We start from the raw sequence: 22,045 nt of genomic DNA, 5'->3' as shown, positions 1-22,045 counted from the left end.
CACCCGGCTGGAGCTTCCCTGGCGGCGGCGGCAGGTGAGCTTTGGGGCCCAGCGGGAGGGTTCCCCAGGATTTTGTAAATGTGAATAATGTGCCGCGGCTCAAAAAAGGTTGGGAAACACTGGCTTAAAGAGACTTCCATCAGACACAGCAATACCAACAGACAGAAGATGACTAACCTGCTCAAAAGAACATTTTGGGATTTAGCATTTTCATCATAAACCTGGGGTGCATTTTCATAAACCTGGGGTGGTGGGGCGGGGGTGTTTAGCTCAAGGCCTTAACTTCTTCCACTTTTTTTCCAGAAATAATAAAATGCGGATTGACTTACGCAGATATGGGGACAGAGAAGGGCAGGGAGGTACTGCTGTGGGTAGTTTCTCGATAAGCATGGCCTTCCTCTTTGAATTTTCCATTTGTTCCTCCTTAATAGTGGTTGGCTTCTCGAAACTTCCAAACATGACTTTTGCTGCTGGTGTTTCATGTAAAATATCCACCAGGTAGGTGGAGGTAGCCCAGCCTGTCAATAAGACGCAGAGGGTAATGAGCATCAATAGCTGCAGTTTGTAGGAGGGGTGAAAGCTGGCACACCAAAAGCCCATGGCCCTTCATAGATTAGAAGCTTCTCTTTGGATACTTTTCTTGATGGACTTCTACCCCACTGTAGGAAAGCAGCAAAATCAAAATAAAGAAAGATGCTGTATGATGTTGCATTCTGACAAATTTCTTCTGGCTTTTGAACACGTAAGCTTCTAACCAAAGAAGCAGTGGAAAGTAAACTTCAAATAGAACGACCTGTGCAGAATGAGACAGAAATTTTTTTAAAAAATGTTATCATAGCTTTGGGGTCAGCCTCACACAAAATTAAGAGCAGAAGTTGGAGCAAAATGTAGTAATGTCTTCTGCGGACACACCTCAGCTGTATGGTCTTTAACTCCTACATGGTGCGTTCCAAAAGTAATGCATTTTTTTAAAGTAATTTATTGAACAGACTTGCACAAACACTTAAAATTCTTCAAAGTACTGTCCTTGGGCCTCTATACATTTTTTCCAGCGACTCTGCCATGACTGGTACGCGCCCTGGAAGGCATCTTCGGGGACCTCTCTCAAGGTCTTCGTCACGGCTGATTGAAACAAAAAACGTGCCTTGCCACAACGTGCTACAAGTCCGCGAGTTCCTGACCAAACACCAGGTGCCCACGCTGCCCCACCCCCTAGTCCTGACGTCACCCCAGCAGACTTCTTTTTGTTCCCAGCACTGAAAGGAACCCGTTTTTCATCCATAGAAGAGATCCAATCAGTCATGATGAAGATCTTGTGAGAGGTCCCCAAAGACACCTTCCAAGGCGCGTACCGGTCATGGCAGAGTCGCTGGAAAAAAATGTGTAGAGGCCCAAGGACAGTACTTTGAAGAATTTTAAGTATTTGTGCAAATCTGTTCAATAAATTACTTTAAAAATATATAACTGCATTACTTTTGGAAAGCACCCTGTATAATCCAGTAACACAATTGATGAAAATTTGGGGGATTAAAATTCACATATCTAAAGGGCATAACTGATTGCAAATGATTGAAATACTTGAATTGCAAGGAAAGAATGTTCTTTCTTATTCTATAACACAGCAAATTTTCAATTTTCTTGGTTCATAGGGACAGTATAGCATTCCTGAGTCACTCATAAAAGGTTACAATTTACAAGAAGATGGGGAAAAAACTATGCACCCTGCATGCATCAATTTATCCTAAAAAATAGTAATAAATTTACCGCAAAATATTGAATAAAACTAATTGTTTTTGACTGTGTATGTGTTTAATTCTAACATTTTGTCTGTGATATTTATTGGGTCCATGTTTTGCCAACAATTCTCCTTTTGCAACTTGAAACTTTATGGCCCAATTGCTCCTAAGAAAGGAGCAGACAAACGGTGGTTTGCAAACTTTGTATTTCCTTTCACCTTTTTCGAAGGACCAAATTTTTGAGATGCAATCTGTGATTTGAACAATTCTGTATTACCATCTTCTGTATTTTATTTCCCTTTTGCTACTGAATGGTAAAATGCATGTGACTATCTAAAAAGGGATTCTACCTCCTCCTTTCCTTTTTAAAAAATAAAATCAATAATGAAGTGGCACTATAAAATTTATTCTCATTTTTTTTCCCCAGAAAAAACTCAGCATACCAAAATCCCATCTCTGTCACACCTGTATTAGCAGGGAGAAGTGAGATGTTCCCTCAAGAAATGAGATGTTTCCTCAAAAGCAAGTGATACACTGAGAACTACCATTCCGGATGGCGGGAAGTTCTTGAAGACAAGCATCAGAATTAAGGACTCTCAACCATCCATTATGGTAGGGTAGGCATCTAGGCACGCGAAGCCATATCTGAGGGCACGCAAGGTGTTGCCCTATGTCAGCTCCAGCACGCTTGTGTGTGTTGCCCATCTGATTTTCGGTCTTCCTGAGAGGGGGGAGGCCTCTCCAGGCTTTAGGAAAGCTTCCTGAAGCCTGGGGAAAGCGAAAAACGGCCCAATGGGCCTACTGAAAGTTCAGAAACGAACTTTTGGTAGGCCCGTTGGGCCAGTATTTCACCATCCACAGGCTCCAGAGGCTTCAGTGAGGTCTGTGTGCATGCGCGGGGTATGTCTGGGAGGTTGTGAGTATGTTTGTGAGTGACTTAGAGGAAGGTTTGGTAGGAAAGGTTTGCCTATTTGCCGATGACTCTAAAGTGTGCAATAGGGTTGATATTCCTGGAGACATCTGTAATATGGTAAATGATTTAGCTTTACTAGATAAATGGTCAAAGCAATGGAAACTGCAGTTTTAATGTTTCCAAATGTAAAATAATGCACTTGGGGAAAAGGAATCCTCAATCTGAGTATTGCATTGGCAGTTCTGTGTTAGCAAAAACTTCAGAAGGGAAGGATTTAGGGGTACTGATTTCTGACAGTCTCAAAATGGGTGAGCAGTGTGGTCGGGCGGTAGGAAAAGCAAGTAGGATGCTTGGCTGCATAGCTAGAGGTATAACAAGCAGGAAGAGGGATATTGTGATCCCCTTATATAGAGCGCTGGTGAGACCACATTTGGAATACTGTGTTCAGTTCTGGAGGCCTCACCTACAAAAAGATATTGACAAAATTGAACGGGTCCAAAGACGGGCTACAAGAATGGTGGAAGGTCTTAAGCATAAAACGTATCAGGAAAGACTTAATGAACTCAATCTGTATAGTCTGGAGTACAGAAGGAAAAGGGGGAACATGATCGAAACATTTAAATATATTAAAGGGTTAAATAAGGTCCAGGAGGGAAGTGTTTTTAATAGGAAAGTGAACACAAGAACAAGGGGACACAATCTGAAGTTAGTTGGGGGAAAGATCAAAAGCAACATGAGAAAATATTATTTTACTGAAAGAGTAGTAGATCCTTGGAACAAACTTCCAGCAGACGTGGTAGATAAATCCACAGTAACATGCCTGGGATAAACATATATCCATCCTAAGATAAAATACAGAAAATAGTATAAGGGCAGACTAGATGGACCATGAGGTCTTTTTCTGCCGTCAGACTTCTATGTTTCTATGTTGTATGCGCATACACATGGGGAGAGCATTGCATTATGGGTGTGGGCATGTGCGTGCTATCACGGGCACGTGTGCCTTTTTGGCACCCAAGTTCACCATCACTGATCTAGGATATGTAGATCGAGGAGATTTCTGGAAAATTAGTACCAAGTTCTCTAAATATTTCCCCTATGCATATAGCCTTGTTGTTACATATCCGGAGTCTGATTTCAAATTTTAAAAATTCCCATGTTTCTATATTTTATAATTAAAATGGTGTGTGAACTGCATGATCAGAAAATTCAGACTTGTGGGCAATACAAAACAATATCTAGAGCCGAAAAAATGCTATTTTATACTGATACACAAAGCAGAGACAGTTTCAAAATATGATTTACTGGGCTCCTGTTCAAAAACACCGGTTTTTAATTTTGAGCACCTTGGTTTATGGCCAACTCTTCAAATTACTGCCTCTTGTATAATCACAGCCACACTATAGTCTGCCAAACTGAAGCAAAATAACTGTGCACCAAAGCTTCAATGCTTTCGCCATATTTCCTTAAAGCAATATTTAAGCTTTAAAACAGCAGGTACCATCATTGCTTTCTACATACTGTATACAAGTGGGGTCTGGCTGATGCAGTGTGATGCAGTCCATATGAATCAGACTCCTGTTTTAATGTATATTTTAAAAATAAAGCTGCATTAACCAAATCTAGATTTCCAAGATCTATAAATTGACATAGGTTTGCAATACAGTGTTCCCTCGATTTTCGCAGGGGATGCGTTCGTTCCGAGACCGCCCACGAAAGTCAAATTTCCGCGAAGTAGAGATGCGGAAGTAAATACATCATTTTTCGCTATGAACAGTATCACAAGCCATCCCTTAACACTTTAAACCCTTAAATTACCATTTCTCATTCCCTTAACAACCATTTACTCACAATTATTATTGGTACTCACCATTGAATAAAACACTTAGTGATCCTGATATTTATATTTTTGCGATAACAACGCTGATTGGCCAAAAGTTTGGCGATGATGTATGACATCATCAGGCGGGAAAAAACGTGGTATAGAAAAAAAATGTTAAGTATTTTTTAATTAATATTTTTTAATAAAACATGGTATAGGCTATTAGCGAAGTTTGAAATGACTTTTACACATGGTTGAATTAAAAAATAACATTTAAAAAATTACTAGTAGTGCTGCATTAAAGCTAAACCAGTCAAATAATTAAATATAACTCTCTTTTTTTTCTTTTTTGTCTTGTCTAATATAATATATTTTATAAGTTATATAGCAATAATTTAAATCTAGTATCACAAACTATAAACTATATCCGATAGTTAAAACCAATGGTTACTATACCGCTAAGAATATAAAAGGAGCCACAGGAGGGGAGGGGATGTATATTACATGCTTGTCTTAAATTGCTTGTGTATACTGTGTATTGTTTTGTTGTAGAGTAATTGTCCGTTTTTTATTGTCTATTGTTTATATGTAAATAAAAACTTTTTTAAAAACAACAACAACGCTGATTGGCCAAGATTTTGGCCAATCAGCAATGGCAGACAAAAGTTTGGCAATGTATGACATCATCAGGCAGGGAAAACCGTGGTATAGAAAAAAAAAGTTAAGTATTTTTTAATTAATATTTTTTAATAAACCGTGGTATAGGCTATTAGCGAAGTTTGAACCTGCGAAAATCGAGGGAACACTGTATAGGTAATCCACACTTAGTGACCGTTTGTTTGAGGACCACTCAAAGCTATGACCACGTGTAGAACAAACAGTAGTTCAGGAAGGTCATGTTGTGGTCAGCAGTTGACTAATATAGGACCAGCTGGGCACACCTCATCAGCATCAAGAGGATGAAGATGGCAGAGGTCAGCTATTGGGCAAGAGGGAATGATAAGGGGAGTGGGAGTGCAGGGCAGTGTCCAGGGGTGACCAAAAAGACAAAGATATTGCAAAGGGTTGTGCATGAGGGGACTTGAAGTGGAGGCAACAAGTAGAGGGTAGGAGAAATGTGAGGTTCTGGCCTAAAGACCACAACCAGGATCAGAAAACTGTTGTCACTAAGTGGTACAGTCATATGGTTTTGCATAACTATATTTAGTATTGGAAATTCCGGTTACAGTTGGGATTATTAAACATGGGCTATCTGTATGGACATTATCCTAGGATGATCAAGTAATGTAACTTTTGCTTCTTTTTTCAGTATCAATTAGTGATTCTTGCAGGTATCATTCCATCTAATAACAACAAGATAGTCAGAGAAGTACAATACTCAAGGAGCAGAAATGAGCTTATTAAAGCCACATACAAAGAGTGAAAGGCTTGCAACTTCCAATTGCACAGCAGAGTCTCAGGAACAAGATGGTGCAAAGCCAGAGGCAAACATACTATAACTCCAATGACAAATAGATAGGAAAATTCTACACAGCTGTGAGGAAGGCGGCTATGTATCTCTTCTTAACAGCAGCTAAGTAGAAGAAAAGGAAGTTACTTCAGAATTACCATATGTGCAACCGAAAAACATGGGAAAGCACAAAATGTAATTAATTACACTGACACACAGCTTCTATTGAGGTCTAAGTAGTCAGAATTGCTGAGCTTGCAGGGTTTCCGCTCAGGAATAGTGTGCTGAGGTTTGTTTCTCAAATGCTCATCAATTGTCAAAGGCTGCTGAATATATAGTAACACAAGATCTAGGGACTGATTGGGTAAAACAGTTTTTTTCCCAACTGACTGGCCTTTACTTTTATTGGGCTTCACTTCCTGCATTATGAATCAGTATGGCCAAGGCAATATTACTAAACAAAAAACCTAGTGGAGGAAAACTGTTCCAGTTTGTATAATAAATATCTTTCAAAGGTTGTATGCAAATATACATTTTTTTCAGGGAAATGTAAAATGCAAAGTTCAAGATATTCTTGAACTGAGACATCATGGCAGAACATCAGCTTTGAACTTAACAGCTACAATGAAAATCTAAATAATCATTAATTTATGCTAAAGATTATTAATTTAATTGTTCATGACAATTAATTCTTCTTTCATTTCCTTGTGATTATCTTCTTGATTATGTGCAATGTGTAAGTAAGAGTTTATCTTTGACTATAAATAGCATTAATATAACTTAGGGAAATGAAATTAGTTAATTTCACAATCAAGTTAAATAAGCTTTAGAGTGAGAAAGCTGCAGAGTGCTGCAGGATCAGCATTAAGAGAAATCAATTTTGCAATGCAAGTACAGTGATACCTCGTCTTACGAACTTAATTGGTTCCAGGACTAGGTTTGTAAGGTGAAAAATGTGTAAGATGAAACAATGTTTCCCATAGGAATCAATGGAAAAACGATTAATGTGTGCAAGCCCAAAACTCACCCCTTTTGCCAGCCGAAGCGCCCATTTTTGCACTGAGGCTCCCCTCCATGGGAAACCCCATCTCCGAACTTCCGTGTTTTTGTGATGATGCAGGGGAATCCCAGTAGGGGAATCCCAGCAGCGCAAAAACGGGTGCTTCGCTGGCAACGGAAGTCCGGAGGTGGGGTTTCCCAGCGAGGGGAGCCTCAGCGAAATTGCAGCATCGCAAAAACACGGAAGTCCTTGAAACCCACCTCCGGAAATATTTTTTTTAAAGCTAAGCGTTTAAAAGTCAAACATTCAAAAAACATTCTACAATGTCCTATACATTCACTGGTCAGATGCTGCGGTCTATTGACGCCAGGCCTGGAGGCATAAATACGTTTTCAGAAGTGTGGGCTATGGATGGCTCCGGCCAGCGCTACAACCCAAAAACACTTTCCTCCTCATTCCAAAAAATGGGGCAGGAGGAAGCAAAAAAAAGAGCACCGCATTTCAGGCGGTGGGTGGTTCTGGCCGGCGCTGAAGGCTGAAAACCTTTCCTCCCCGATTCCAAAAATGGGGCGTGTAGCTGCCACCCAAAACACAATGTTCTTTTTTGATCTTCGTATGCTCCGCTTTTGGAATGGGGAGGAAAGGGATTGACCCTAAGCACACAAAGCCTGAAATAGTAATCAAGATATTGAAATAACTTGGGTCTTCTGGCACAAACCACCCAGCAGTTCACCATACACCACCATCAAAATCAATCAATAAAAATCTCCAAATCAAGGTCGAAACAAACCCGATTTGAGGAATCAGGTGGAAGAATCGTGAATCTCTATGGCCCTTGTGCCACTTGGGAGCTGCTCACTGCAAAGGTGCAGGGAGCTTGCTCAGAAGCCCATCAGTGTGTATATGATGGCAGCACGTAGAAGGACTGAGATGCTGCCTCTCTATCAGGCCTTGCTGCAAGTAAGCCAGGCTTTCAACAACCAGGACTATAAGAAGGAAGATTGGGGGGGGGGCATCTTGGGAGTGGAGTCCCTCTTCTGCCCCATGAAAATCATTTCCCACCCTACTCACTTCAGTTAAATGCCCAGAATTTTTTCTTGTTTTGCTCCCCCCAAATTAAGGTGCATCCTATACTCCGGTCCATCTTATACAGTGGTACCTCTACTTATAAACTTAATTTTCAAATAATGTGTGTGATTGGGGAAACCACAGGGAGGGTGGAGGCCCTGTTTCCTCCCAGGAGATTCCTAGAGAGGCCCCGTGGAGGCTTCTCCCTGCATTTTCCGGCCCTGTTTCCTCCCAGGATAGTCCTAGAGAGGCCCCACGGAGGCTTCTCCCTGCATTTTCTGGCCCTGTTTCCTCCCAGGAGATTCCTAAAGAGGCCCCACAGAGGCCGGCTACAGTTTGGGGGGCTCGGGTTGGTAAGTGGAAAATGGTTCTTGAGAAGAGGTAAAAAAATCCTGAACACCCGGTTCTTATCTAGAAAAGTTCGTAAGTAGAGGCATTTGTCAGTAGAGGTACCACTGTACTACGAAAAATACTATATATGCCATGTTTGAATTCAGAGGTGACAATATTATCTTATGGGGTTTTTTTCACACTTACAACCACCGTTCTCTGAAAGCTGCGCGCGTGCGCTCGCGCGCGCCCCATAATACCTCCGCGCGCACCGTTTTTCACGGCCGCGTGCTCCCCATCTCCCTGCCAGCCCGCGGGGGGGCGGGGAGGCGCCGGCAGCAGAAGGGAAGGGAGCAGCGGCCGCTTGGAATGGTCCGCGGAACTCGCCCAGGAAAGCCTCCAGGAAGCGGCGGTAGGAGCGCTCCTCCGCCAGGCTGCAGGGGCCGCCCGCGGCCATCGCGGCTCCCTCCGCTCGCTCGCCCGACCCACCGCAACCCCAGCCCCAGCCGCCCAGCCAGTCCCGAGAGCGCGCCGCGCGCCCCCGCCCAGGATCCCCACGCCCCGCCTCCGCCCCCTGCACGTGCCCGAGAGGCAGGGAGGGCGGGGCAGGGAGGAGGGAGCAGGCGCACGCCCCCGCTTTGCTTTCCACCGACAATGCCCCTCTCCCTCCCCGTTTTCTGCAAAAAGGGAGAGACACACACACCCCTTTTAAGAAGGGGCGAAGGGGATGCAATCCCCCTCCTCTCTTCCCGGATTTTGGAAAAAGGAAAGAGACCCCCCGTTCCTTTAACAAGGGGCAAGGGTGTGTGTGGGTGAAATCCCCCTCCCTTCCCGGATTCTGCAAAAAGGGAAAGACCCCTCCCCCCTCCTTTAACAAGGGCTAGGGTGGCTTGAATGCAATCCTTCTTCTCCCCCACCCCCCGGATTCTGTAAAAAAAATGGGGAGGGGCGTGCGACCCCCCTTCACTTCCCTCTGTCCTCCCGGACTCTGAAAATGGGAGATTCCCCCTTTTTCCCAGCCCGGGAAAGGGCGTGCAATCCCTCTCCTCCCTCCCGGGACTCCAAAGAGAGAGACTGCCGCCTATCCAAGCGTGGGGAGGGGAAGAGGCATGCAATCCCCCTCCCTCCCCACGGAGAGGGACACCCCCCCTTTTTTTTCAAACAAGGTGGGGACGTTGAACTCCCCTCTTCTACTCTAGAAGCAAGCGGAGAAAGAGAGCTTAGAGCGCCCGTGCACGCGCACACAGCCACACAATCGCACAAACCCCCGATGGGCAGTTTGGGGGACTCCGATTCCCATCATCCGCGGGCCACAGCAACGTTTCCTTCTCATCCTTGGCAAGGGCGCCGGTTTGGAGAAACGGATGATGGCTTAAGTCTGGATGCCGGCGAAGGCTTTTCTTATTTTGAATATTCCGAGCGGGCTAGCAGGGGGATAGGGAGCGCGCGCAACCGCCCGTGCACCCCCGACATTGAATATCACCTTTGCCAGCCTCGGCTGAGAAGAACGGAGAGAGAACGAGAGTGAGTGAGAGTAACAGACAGCAAGATAGAGAGAAAGTGAGAAAGAGAGAAAGGGGGGAGAGAAAGAGATAGCAAGAGAGAGAGAACAAGAGAGAGAAAGAGTGTGAGAAAGAAAACAAGAGAGAAAGAGTGAGAGAGAGAGAAAGCAAGAGAGAGAAAGTGAGAAAAAGAGAGAGAAAGAGAGAGAAAGAGAGAGAGAGAAAGCAAGAGAGAGATGAGAGAGGAAAGAGAGTGAGAGAGAGGAAGAAAGCAAGAGAGAGAGAGACAGAGAAAGCAAGAGAGAGAGAGAAGAGTGGAAGGAAGAGATAGAGAGAAATGATAGAAAAAATGAGAGAAAAGAGAAATGAGAAAATGATTGAGGCAGAAAATGACAGGAAAGAGAAACAGAGAGAGAAGTGACTCTTGATTTAAAGCATATGGTAAAAGCACTTAAATAATAACAGAGAAAAAAACCCAGCTGTTTTTATTAATAGTTATGTTTTTGGTTTTGCTGGTTGATTTAGTTTTAATAGTAATGGATTTTGGTTTTTTTAAATTATTAATTTCTTTTAATAAAAAAGAAGGGATTTTTTTTAAAAAAATTATTTATTTATTTATTTGTTTGTTTGTTTGTTTATTTGTTTATTTATTTATTTATTCTATGCCGCCCAGTCCCAAAGGAACTGTCGCTCAGACATTATACTTTTCTGCCCACACCGAAAAAAAATTAGAGGGTACATTGCTTACAACCACTGCAGCATCCCTGTGGTCACATGATCAAAGTTTGGACTCTTGGCAACTGGCATGTATTTCTGACTGGTTGCAGTGTCCTAGGGTCATCTGATTACATTTTGCAACCTACTCAGAAGCAAAATCAATAGGGGAGTCAAATTCACTTAACAACCATGTTACTATCCTACCACCTGCAATGATTCACTTAACAACTGGGGCACAGAAGGTCGTAAAGTGAAGCAAAATTCACTTAACAACTGTGTTACTTAGCAAATTTTGGGCTCAAGAATGGTTGTATGTCAAGGAACAGAAAGAACTCCCGGCTCCTCCTAAATACGAAGTGTGCCTGCAGCAACAACTTAACTGGTAAGACGTCATAAGTAAATACATTAGTCACTTTAAACTAAAGGACGTTTAATATACGCCCTTAAGGAACAAGCTTGTTCTGCTAATGTTAAAAAGGTTATACTGTACCATTATTGCGGGCCCCATTAAGTCTGAAAAGTACAGGTAAACAACTTAGCTGGGTCAAGCTTAATCACATTTTAAATATGTCAGAGAAGCGACCACAGTTGTACTAAAAACAAAGCAGAAAGAGCTGGAAGTATGGACAGAGAGATTCCATGAGGACTTTATGGCAGAATTTGCATATTAAACATACTTCAAGAATTCAGCTATACAGTATCTTTAAAAAATAAAGAAAACACTAGATGCAATTTGTTTTTCAAAAAATGCTGTTCTCAAAACAGCGCATAATATTAAAACAGAACAATCAGTGCCTCAAACAGATCAAATTATCTGTCCTGAAATTAAACGGTAAAAATTGCAAGTGAATAAAACAGGAGCTGGATTTTCATCCCAACCAATTACATGTTAGCTAGAAAACATATGCATAGTTCCATCTGGGTAAAATTTTATCTGAGCAGTTAAAGTAACCACAGTTATTTGTATTCCATTTGGGTATACTGTAGACTTTTCCCTATCCTCCAGTTCTTTCTAGATTTATCTGGCACGTTTCCATTGGGAAAGTATGGTCAGATTGTGACACAGATTTTAAAAAATACAGTCCAAGAGTCTTTGTTATAAGGTTTGTTGACCAAGAAATTAAGAGTCATATAGAGGTTTTATTTAATTTGATTAGTGCATAAATATTGTCATTTAGAAATTCAGATCTCCTGATTAGATTGCTAATATCTGAATTACTTCCTCTTCAGTAATTTCAACTAGCAGACTGCAACTTTTTCAAACCAAGAGTCCTTTCCAAAAAAACCCAGCAAGCCAGAAGTAAGAGCCAATGAAAAGTAAAAATAAATGTTGTTTTTGTTGAACATAAATATGTTTTTAAAACTAAATTCAGTGTATTTAATATGACATTATTATTATTATTATTATTATTATTATTATTATTATTATTATTATTATTATTATTATTATATTTGTATGCCGCCCCTCTCCGCGGCTCACATATTCTATACATATCTTATAATTCCTCCCTTTGGTCATAATGAAAATTAATTTGGGCAGAACTCAGAAAGTGCTTCCATAGGATTTGAAAATTAATTTGGGCAGAACGCAAAGTACTTCCATAGGATTTGGACTCCCATTTAAGACATGTAATCACACCAGCTGTCCTCACTTTTAACCTCTCACATACTTGCCTTGTATATTATAGATAATCTCTCATGTTATTTGCAGGTAAGATAGTTGCATATGGCATTTATCCCTTTATCTGTCTGTCTGTCTGTCTGTCTGTCTGTCTATCTATCTATCTACCTACCTATCTACAGTATCTATCTATCATTATATGTATGTATGTATGTATGTATGTATGTATGTATGTATGTATTATGTATGTATGTATGTATGTATGTATGATGTATGATGTATGTACTGTATGCATATATGTCAGATTTGACTTTCTGGCAACTGCCTGGACTTATCCCTGCAGTTTTCTTGGCAAGAATTTTTTCTTAAGCAGTTTGCCCGAGTCTCCTCCCTTCTGAGAGAGAATGGCTCCCAAAGATCACCCAGCTGGCTTCATGCCCAAGACAGAACTAGAACTCACTGCCTGTCTTGGCATGGAATGCCCAGAATAAAAGCAAAATTATTTACACAAAAATCTCAAAACCATTTTGCCTTGCAATTTTGAACAAGAAGATGACTATTAATTGGAGTAGCAGTAAAGCCAAACTTTTATGTGGCTTGAAATAAGAGTTTGCATTGGGCCATTTTACATTGCCATTTTTACTCCATGAAGTGTAGTACACAATGTGAAGGAAGATAATAAAATGTGCATTTCTGCCAAGTGAATGTTTTATATGCTACATGAACACATTAAAATAAAACTTGTAAGGTATCTTGGCAATTAAGCACAATCACCAATACTTATATATAATTATAAGCTGTTTCAGGAATTAAATCCCATCATTTGCCAGCTAAAGTCCCTTCATTTCATATGGTCCCTTGCAAGCTGCAGTATAGTTGTCACTTGTTATGATCATGTTTCTAATATAGAGTTAAGGGCTCCATATTACTCTGTGGCACATAAACCCAACAAAACAGAAATGCTAATAAAAATGCAAGTATGTCTTCTAACTCAGCGTTTCCCAACCGGTGTGCCGCGGCACACTAGTGTGCCGCGAGACACCGTCAGGTGTGCCGCGGCGAGAGGCGGCGGAGGATAGTGGGCGGATCGGGCGGGCAATGGGGCAGGGCGGAGAAGCCAGGGGCGCGTTTGGCCGGAGGCACCTACTGCCGCACCTCCCTGCCCCTGCCTCCCCACAGTGCCTCCGGCCAAACGCGCCCCTGGCTTCTCCGCCCTGCCCCATTGCCCGCCCGATCCGCCCACTATCCTCCGCCGCTGCCTCCTGCCTTGGGGCGACCAATCCGGGAGTCCGGGACTGTGTGGCTTTGCGCCATGAAGAGAAAACGGCCGACTTTTCCCTGCTGCCGTTTTCTCTTCATGGCGCAAAGCCACACAGTCCCGGACTCCCGGATCGCTCGCTTCTCCGGTCAGCAAAGCCATCTGCCCAGGAAAGCGCTGCACTGGCCGGAGAAGCGAGCGATCTGGGAGTCCGGGACTGTGTGGCTTTCGGCCGGGCTAACAGGAGGCGGCGCGAGGCCGGGCGCTGGGGACGTCTGGGAGGGCGAGGAGGCTGATGGCTGCTGCGCACTCCACTCTCTCTCTGGCTCTCTCTCGCTCTTTCTTTTTCTCTCTGTTGCTGGCGTGGTGAACGAGAGAGAAAGAGAGAGAGGAAAAAAGGAGGGGAGAGAGAATGAGAGAAAGAAAGCAAGAGAAAGAGAGGGAAAGAAAGCAAGAGAGAGAGAGAGAGAAAGAAAGGGGGGAAGGAGGGAGAGGGAAAGACATAGAGGGAGGGAAGGAGGGAGGGAGAAAGAGAGCAAAAAAGAGAGGAAGAAAGAAAGAGGGATGGAGAGAAAGAAGGGAAGGAAGGGAGAGAAAGAGGGAGGGAGAAATAGAGTGAAATGGAGGAAGAGATATTTTTTTTATCCAAACTTTTCTTTAGCCCCCCCGCCCCCCCCTTCAGTGTTCCCCAGAATTTTGAAAACATGAATAATGTGCCACGGCTCAAAAAAGGTTGGGAAACACTGTTCTAACTCAAGCTCAGCTCACTTAACCTTCCACAACAGGCTCTTGCTGTTGATTCTAGAGCTCTAGAGCAGCTCAGTAAAATTTAAATAAGTATTTAAAATATATGGTTATTATGTACAGTGGTACCTCATGATACGAACCCCTCGTCTTACGAACAACCCGAGATACGAACCCGGGGTTCAGAAAATTTTTGCCTCTTCTTATGAACTTTTTCCTTCTTACGAACCCGCCGCCGCCGCCGCGAAGCCCCACCACCCGGCTGTCGCTTTTTGAAACAGCCGGGGGGCTTCTCAGCGTCCTCCTGAACCTGAATGCCAAACCCGAACTTCCGGGTTCGGCGTTCGGGAGGCCGCCGAGAAGCCCCCCCGGCTGTTTTAAAAGGTGACAGCCGGGCGGCGGGGCTTCTCAGCGGCCTCCCGAACCTGAACTTCCGGGTTCGGTGTTTTAAAAGGTGACAGCCGGGCGGCGGCGGTTTTTTGTGTGTTTTTTTTCATTGCACGGATTAATTGATTTTACATTGTTTCCTATGGGAAACAATGTTTCATCTTACGAACCTTTCGTCTTATGAACCTCCCCCGGGAACCAATTAGGTTCGTAAGACGAGGTATTACTGTACATTTGGATTGAATTCAGCTGTGGTTTTAATGGATGGTCTTTCCCCCTAATTAGTGCGGAAAATCAAAATGCTATTGTCATTATTTACCTGAAATTTTACTTTTTCTAAGAAAAAGTACATTTTCACATATGCTTTTATACACACACACACATTCATATTCATATTCATGCTGTTAAATCTTTCTGAGATTTTCTGATTCTTCTGTTTTCCATTTTAAAAGAGCCATAATTTTCCATGTTATTTAGTGTTCACCAGCAATAAAAATACACAGGAAGAAAAGATGAGCAGCATAATTTTTAGATTTCAGAAAGAAAATAGAAAAAGAACTAATACAGAATTGTGTAACTTCAATTTATACAATTTCTCTATCTGCCCTGCAAATTGCAATGCTGTTACTTTTTAAAGGATAGATCTTGCAAATGACAGTTGTAAAAAATCTTGATGATCACTTGTTGGCAGGCTAAACTTGCTATAGCATCTCTTTGTTATTATTTAACAGTTATTTTTACAATCCAGATCCACTAGCTCTACAAATACAATCACTAAAAGGTATCTTTTTTTTACCATGAACTTTCTGAAATATCAATTATTGGGATTGTGTTTAATCCTACTGCAACAGTATTTAATAAGCACTGATTTAGACCTTTTTTTACTGAAATAATAAAACTGAAAAGGAGGAGACGTTACTGAAAGTAAAATTTGGCAAATATTAAAAAAGCTAATCTATTAAGAGCCAGTTTGGCATAGTGGATAAAAATATCCAGATCAGATTCACAGTGGTGCAGTAGTTAGACTGCTGTACTGAAAGCTCCTTCTGCTGACTGCTGGCTGATTGCAATTTGGCAGTTCGAATCTCACCAGGCTCAAGGTTGACTCATCCTTTCATCCTTCTGAGGCACCAGATTGTTGAAGGCAAGAGGCTGACTCTGTAAACCGCTTAGAGAGGGCTGTAAAGCACTGTGGAGCGGTATACAGTGTTCCCTCGATTTTCGCGGGTTCGAACTTCGCAAAGTCTATACCACGGTTTTTCAAAAAGATTAATTAAAAAATACTTCACAGTTTTTTCCCCTATACCATGCTTTTTCCCATCCGATGACATATGTCATTGCCAAACTTTCATCCGCCTTTAATAAATATTTCTTTCATAAACTTTAATAAATAAACATGGTGAGTAATAATCTAAATGGCTGCTAAGGGAATGGGAAATTGTAATTTAGGGGTTTAAAGTTTAATGTAGATCAGGGTAAGGGAAGGCTTGTGAAACTGTTCATAGCCAAAAATAGTGTTTTTATTTCCGCATCTCTACTTTGCGGAAATTTGACTTCCGCGGGCGGTCTCGGAACGCATCCCCCATGAAAATTGAGGGAACACTGTATACGTCTAAGTGCTAGTGATAGAAACAAGACTATTAATTCTAGTCCTACCCTGATCTACATTAATTGGGTGACTTTGGCCCATTTTCTTTCAGCCCTAGGAAGAAGGTATTAACAAACCACCTCTGAAAATGTTGTAAAGAAAACTGCACGGATTTTCTAGGTTCTCACCTGCAAAAGAGAGTATCCACCCACTAAAAAAAAGATGGCTTTCTATCTTAAAATATCCAGCATGGCTTATAAATGTAAATATCATTTTCCTATCATCCTATTATTCTAACATGATTGTGTTTAGACACTTTTAATTGCAGAAAAAACAACATTAATACTGTTTTTTAAAAGAACAAATAAAAGAGGCCATATTAACATATAACTGTATGTGAGCATACATCCTGGTTGCTCTTCAAAAGCTAAATAAAATTTATAAGTGTAGATGTAACCATTTGTACTGTTCCAAATGTCACCAAAATACAATTCCTAGCAACCCTCTCAGAATCCTAGTATGATGCTCCTTTTCCTACTAGGACCATACATCAGAATTATTGTTTACCAATCCTGGCTTATTAACAGGAGCAGCAAACTAAAATAATGATTTCAGAGAGCACATTCATAAGGAAAAAGTCAAAGAGGATCAAATGTGTTGCAACAGATGTGATTACTCATCATTTACTGAACTAGGTATTCAAAGCATATTATCAGTAATCATATATCAACAGCCTGGTGAAATCAGAGATTCACGCACATCTTCCCCAGTGTGCATCTGTGTAGTATGTGTATGTATTCTCCAAGTGTGTGTGTGTGTGTGTGTGTGTGTGTGTGTGTCAAGCATTTAACAAAGTCGCTTGTGGTGATATTTACTTTTTTTAAAGTATCTCTCACTTCAGTCCTTAATGCCTCAAGTCATAGAAATTCATCTTTTTTTTTCTTTGAGCTATTTCAAGTTCTGCAAAACTCCAGAAACATGCATTTTAAAATGTTTTAAAACTTTAAAAACTTTTTCCCTACAACTTATTATCTATTTATGACAGGGAGAAAGTAAAAGGTTTTGTGCAATATTAAAAGGATGACCCCTCACCCCCATTTTGTTTTATTGGGAACAAGATGGGATGCCCATTACAACACTAAAAATCTGACCACATATCACCCTCTTAAATTGGGCATTTAAAAATTGGCGCTTAATTATCTGGCAATAGCTCACAGAATGAGTTGCTGAAATGTAGTGGAAGTGGGGGGGGGGGGATGTACAGTATATGTTGTATATGTTCCTTTTCATTTCATGAGTTTCGCCTGGCACTGCTCACACATCTGAAAACAACAAAGCTTTACACCCTGATTCTGTGCTCAGAACCAAATCCCACATTTATCACAACGAATTCGCTTCTGGATCAACGTGCATGAAACTGATTTCAGTGCACTCATATTCAGGAGTAAGCCCATCTGTTCATTAGGCTTCCCACAAGGAGAAGCGTGAGGGATAGCCTTGCCATACAAGCCAGTGCACGGTTATTCCGATGTCTCTTTTCATTGAATCAGGTTTAAAACCGGATCAAGAGTTGTCGCTGTAGCTCAGTGTTTCCCAACCTTGGCAATTTGAAGATACTGTATCTGGACTTCAACTCCCAGAATTCCCCAGCCAGCATTTGCTGGCTGGGGAATTCTGGGAGTTGAAGTCCAAATATTGTCAAGTTGCCAAGGTTGGGAAACACTGCTGTAGCTGATTCACTTGACATTTATCTAATGCAGTGTGTTTCCAACCTTGGCAACTTGAAGATATTTGGACTTCAACTCCCAGAATTCCCAAGCCAGCAAATGCTGGCTGGGGAATTCTGGGAGTTGAAGTCCAGATATCTTCAAGTTGCCAAGGTTGGGAAACACTCATCTAATGCCTACTATGAAGATACATCCAAGATGGCGACCCAGGCAAACGCTCCACCACATCACTAGAGACTAGTAATAGGATAAGAGACTTAAAATGTATAATAACGACAGGAGTAGAAGTAGCAAAACATAATAAAATAGACACAGATCGGGTCCTAAGAATTAATAATAACAACCACCAAAGGTTTGGGGCCAGCGAAATGACCTGATCCGGGGAGATCTTCCAAGCGAACGGCGCGGAGGAAAGCCAAAGGCGGTTGAGAGAGAGGAGAGATTCAACTCTCAGCTAGCAACTGAAGTGGATGCTTCTGGAGAGAACGGAGAGAGAGAAGGAGAGCCGACCAGCAGCCCTCACACCGAAGGCCAACGCCGAGGAAAGCCGGAGCAAAAGGCAATTTCTGAAAGGCGATTGCCAGCCGAGTGACCCGAAGTTCCATTCTAAGCAGCCCCCCCTTGTTCGAATCACTACTGGGGGCTACCGGAGGATGCAAATTATTTCCCAGTGACCTGATTTCCTGTTTCCCCACCGGAGCTCCAGCGTGGCCTGATCCCCCTGCACCCATCGGATTTGCCCTGCACCCAGAGGAGATAACGGGAGCCACGTAGGCTGGGGAGCCAGCCGCAGCGGCAGTACAAGCAGAGGAGCCGGCCACGAGACGCAGCTCAAAGCTGCAGATCTCGAGAGGAGCGTTGAAAGCAACGGGAGAGGAAGCGAGGATGGCGATCGCCTGGGCCGGATTTATTTATTTTTATTTTTCATTTCTTTATTTATTTTGTCCAATACACAATACATATAGAAGAGAATAGACATGTAGTAATATATATAAAGAAAATACATAAAAATAGAGGAGAAGATATATGAAAGGAAGAAAATACTGTATATATGATTTATGAGATAAAGGAAAGACAATTGGACAGGGGACGAAAGGCACACTAGTGCACTTATGTACAATATCTAGGCTGGGCCTATAAAATTAATATGCCATAGTGGTTGGATAGTGTTTCTCAGTTAAGATATTTTTTTTCAAAGCCCTGATAGTAACATGATTGCAACATTCTCAAACTAATTCTATAAATCAGGGATGTCCAAACTTGGCAACTTTAAGACTTTTTTATTTTATTTTATTTTTATTTATTTATTTTGTCCAATACACAATGAGGGTTTTAGTGGGTATATATCTATATACACATAGTAAAATACATGATGAAGGTTATAGAGGAGATACTCATAGTAAAATATATCTAAGAAATACTGTAATAGAAAAGAAGGTATAGTAATAGAACATATCAATGAAAGAATAGAAGAAGAGAAGAAAGGTATAGGAGATATAGAAGAGCAATAGGACAGGGGACGGAAGGCACTCTAGTGCACTCCTGTGAGATCTGATCCTGTGTGTGTGTGTGTGTGTGTGTTGAGAGAGATCCAACAATTGAGACTCAAGAGGAAATTGGACTGCCATTTGCCTGAAACAGTTGAGGGACTCCTTGGGGGACGGGTTGGACTAGATGACCTACAAGATCCCATTGGGATTGGGCGCCATAGAATTAAATTAAAATAAATAAATCTCTTCCAACTCTAGTTATCTATCTATCTAATCTATATTTATCCATATAGCATGGCTGTAGTATTGCTATTTATCCTTATTTAGAATAGAATAGAATTCTTTATTGGCCAAGTGTGATTGGACACACAAGGAATTTGTCTTGGTGCATATGCTCTCAGAGTACATAAAAGAAAAAGATACAATTGTCAAGGATCATGTGGTACAACACTTAATGATTGTCATAGGGGTCAAATAAGCAATGAAGAAACAATCAGTATTAATATAAATCTTAGGATACAAGCAACAAGTTACAGTCATCAGTAGGAGGAAATGGGTGATAATGATTCTGTTGTTTTGCATGTACAGTGCGAGCTTCTACGCCGAAGACAGATTCCTTATGTGTCCAATTACACTTGGCCAAATAAAGTATTCTACCCTATTCTAACCGAAGGTTTCTCTTCCAAGCCACATTCTTAACATCCCATTACAACACGGTATTTCCTGAGAAAGTCCACACTGGGTCCGAGAGGAAACCGAGTTAAGTGTTAAGTACCCGAAAACGAACATTCTTCCTCCTCCTCCTCTCCTCCTCCTCCCTTGCCTGCTCGGTACTCACGCATTGCTGGACCAAGCGCTCCTTCCCGTTCCATCGCCCCCTCCAAAGCCCCGGGTTGTCAGCCAAACGTCCCCATGAACCACGGAGAGGAAGGCAGATCGGCCCCTTTTAGCAACCATAGAGGTTGCTAAAAGTAGAGCGTCACGGTTCTTGGTCCCGCCGCTGTGGTTGCCTAGAAACGGGGCCTGGCAACAGATAATCTCCAGCCCACCGTTTTCTGTTCGACACGCCTCTTTCCGTCTTCAGTATCTCTCTCACTCACTGTCTCTCTTTCTTTCTCTCTCTCCCCCTAGGTATTCTTCGAAAGATACCCTTGCCTTAATTATCGTTAAGAAACGGCCATGACCTTCATTCGTGGGGCGCTCGCTTGCCATGCTGTGTTCAGAGACGCTCGTCCCGAAAGTCTCCGCCGTCCCGTTGCTTCTTGGCATAAGGCGTAATCATAGGAAAGCGCCACCTGAGGCTAATGAGGCTCTCGTCAAAATTGACCCCAATTAAGAGGGAAACCGTCTTTAGAGTTCGGCAATTAAATGTTGGGCTGTGCAGGGGACTGTTGCACATCTCAAATTGCTGCTGTGTGCTCCATTCAGTCCCCAAACCGCCCCTCAGATGGATTTTCAATCGCAAACCTAAAAGACTGATCCGACTTGCTTCCTCCATTGCTTGCTCTGGGTTTAAGAATTCTGCAGAATTGAAAAGCTCACAAATCTTATGAGCTGTAATAACAGTTGGAAAGGGTCTTCCGCCCCGCTATTCAGTGAACAAATCATATTTATTTACTTATCAGGCACCACAGCAGTCAGCCCAGTGTTGCAATCCAGGGAGCAGATCTAAAAATGTTTTGTATACATTTCCAATTAGGCAGTTCTTTATCCCTTATTATTGAGAAACATAGAAGATTGAGGGCAGAAAAAGCCCTCATGGTCCATCTAGTCTGTCCTTATACTATTTCCTGTATTTTATCTTAGGATGGATATATGTTTATCCCAGGCATGTTTAAATTCATTTACTGTGGATTTACCAACCACATCTGCTGGAAGTTTGTTCCAAGCATCTACTACTCTTTCAGTAAAATAATATTTTCTCATGTTGCTTCTGATCTTTCCCCCAAGTAACCTCGGATTGTGGCCCCTTGTTCTTGTGTTCACTTTCCTATTAAAAATACTTTCCTCCTGAACCTTATTTAACCCTTTAACAAGGGCAAGATGCGGCCCAAGGGCCGGATGCGGCCCGCCCGCTGTCTGACTGGCCCGCAGCAGTCAGTCCAACTTTTCTAGATAAGACATGTGTGTTCAAGATATAATATATAATATATAATTATATATATAATATATATAATTATATAATATATATTTATAATTTATAATTAATATAATTAACTCACTTCTACCCAATAATATACAGTATTGGGTAGAACTGAGTTAATTATATTAGTCCAGCCCTCTAAAACCATCCCAATTTCTCATGCGGCCCTATGGCAAAATTAATTGCCCACTCCTGCTTTAACATATTTAAATGTTTCAATCATGTCCCCCCATTCCCTTCTGTCCTCCAGGCTATACAGATTGAGTTCATGAAGTCTTCCCTGATAAGTTTTATGCTTAAGACCTTCCACCATTTTTGTAGCCCATCTTTGGATCCATTCAATTTTATCAATATCTTTTTGTAGGTGAGATTTCCAGAACTGAACACAGTATTGTTTGTTTGTTTGTTTGTTTGTTTGTTATTTGTATTTATATGCCACACACTCAAAAAAGGACTCAGAGTGGCTAACAATAATCATAAATACAACAACAATAAAAATATAGCGATAAAATCAGCGATACAATAAGAACAATAATATCCTACAAAAAA

At 41.8% G+C, this 22,045-nt stretch overlaps 1 protein-coding gene across 3 annotated transcripts in view; it reads right to left on the bottom strand.

Annotated features, from left to right (window-relative positions):
• The window catches only part of B4GALT4 (beta-1,4-galactosyltransferase 4), a 38,038-nt gene extending 17,416 nt beyond the window's left edge, over positions 1–20,622 (bottom strand). The window contains exons 1-2 of one of the 3 annotated variants that reach the window (XM_070749922.1): positions 20,538–20,622; positions 330–793 (exon numbers count right to left, since the gene is read on the bottom strand). In XM_070749922.1, the coding sequence (XP_070606023.1) occupies positions 330–600 (271 nt within the window). In that variant the 5' untranslated portion in view covers positions 601–793; positions 20,538–20,622. Of the gene's footprint in view, positions 1–329; positions 794–20,191; positions 20,376–20,537 lie in introns of those variants that run through there. The other 2 variants (XM_070749921.1, XM_070749923.1) reach the window with 2 other exon arrangements.
• Positions 20,623–22,045: the final 1,423 nt, after the last annotated feature.

The sequence above is a fragment of the Erythrolamprus reginae genome, chromosome 4 (genome assembly GCF_031021105.1).
Source record: "Erythrolamprus reginae isolate rEryReg1 chromosome 4, rEryReg1.hap1, whole genome shotgun sequence".
NCBI classification, from domain to species: domain Eukaryota; kingdom Metazoa; phylum Chordata; class Lepidosauria; order Squamata; family Dipsadidae; genus Erythrolamprus; species Erythrolamprus reginae.
This window is presented reverse-complemented; position numbering and strand designations above follow the sequence as displayed.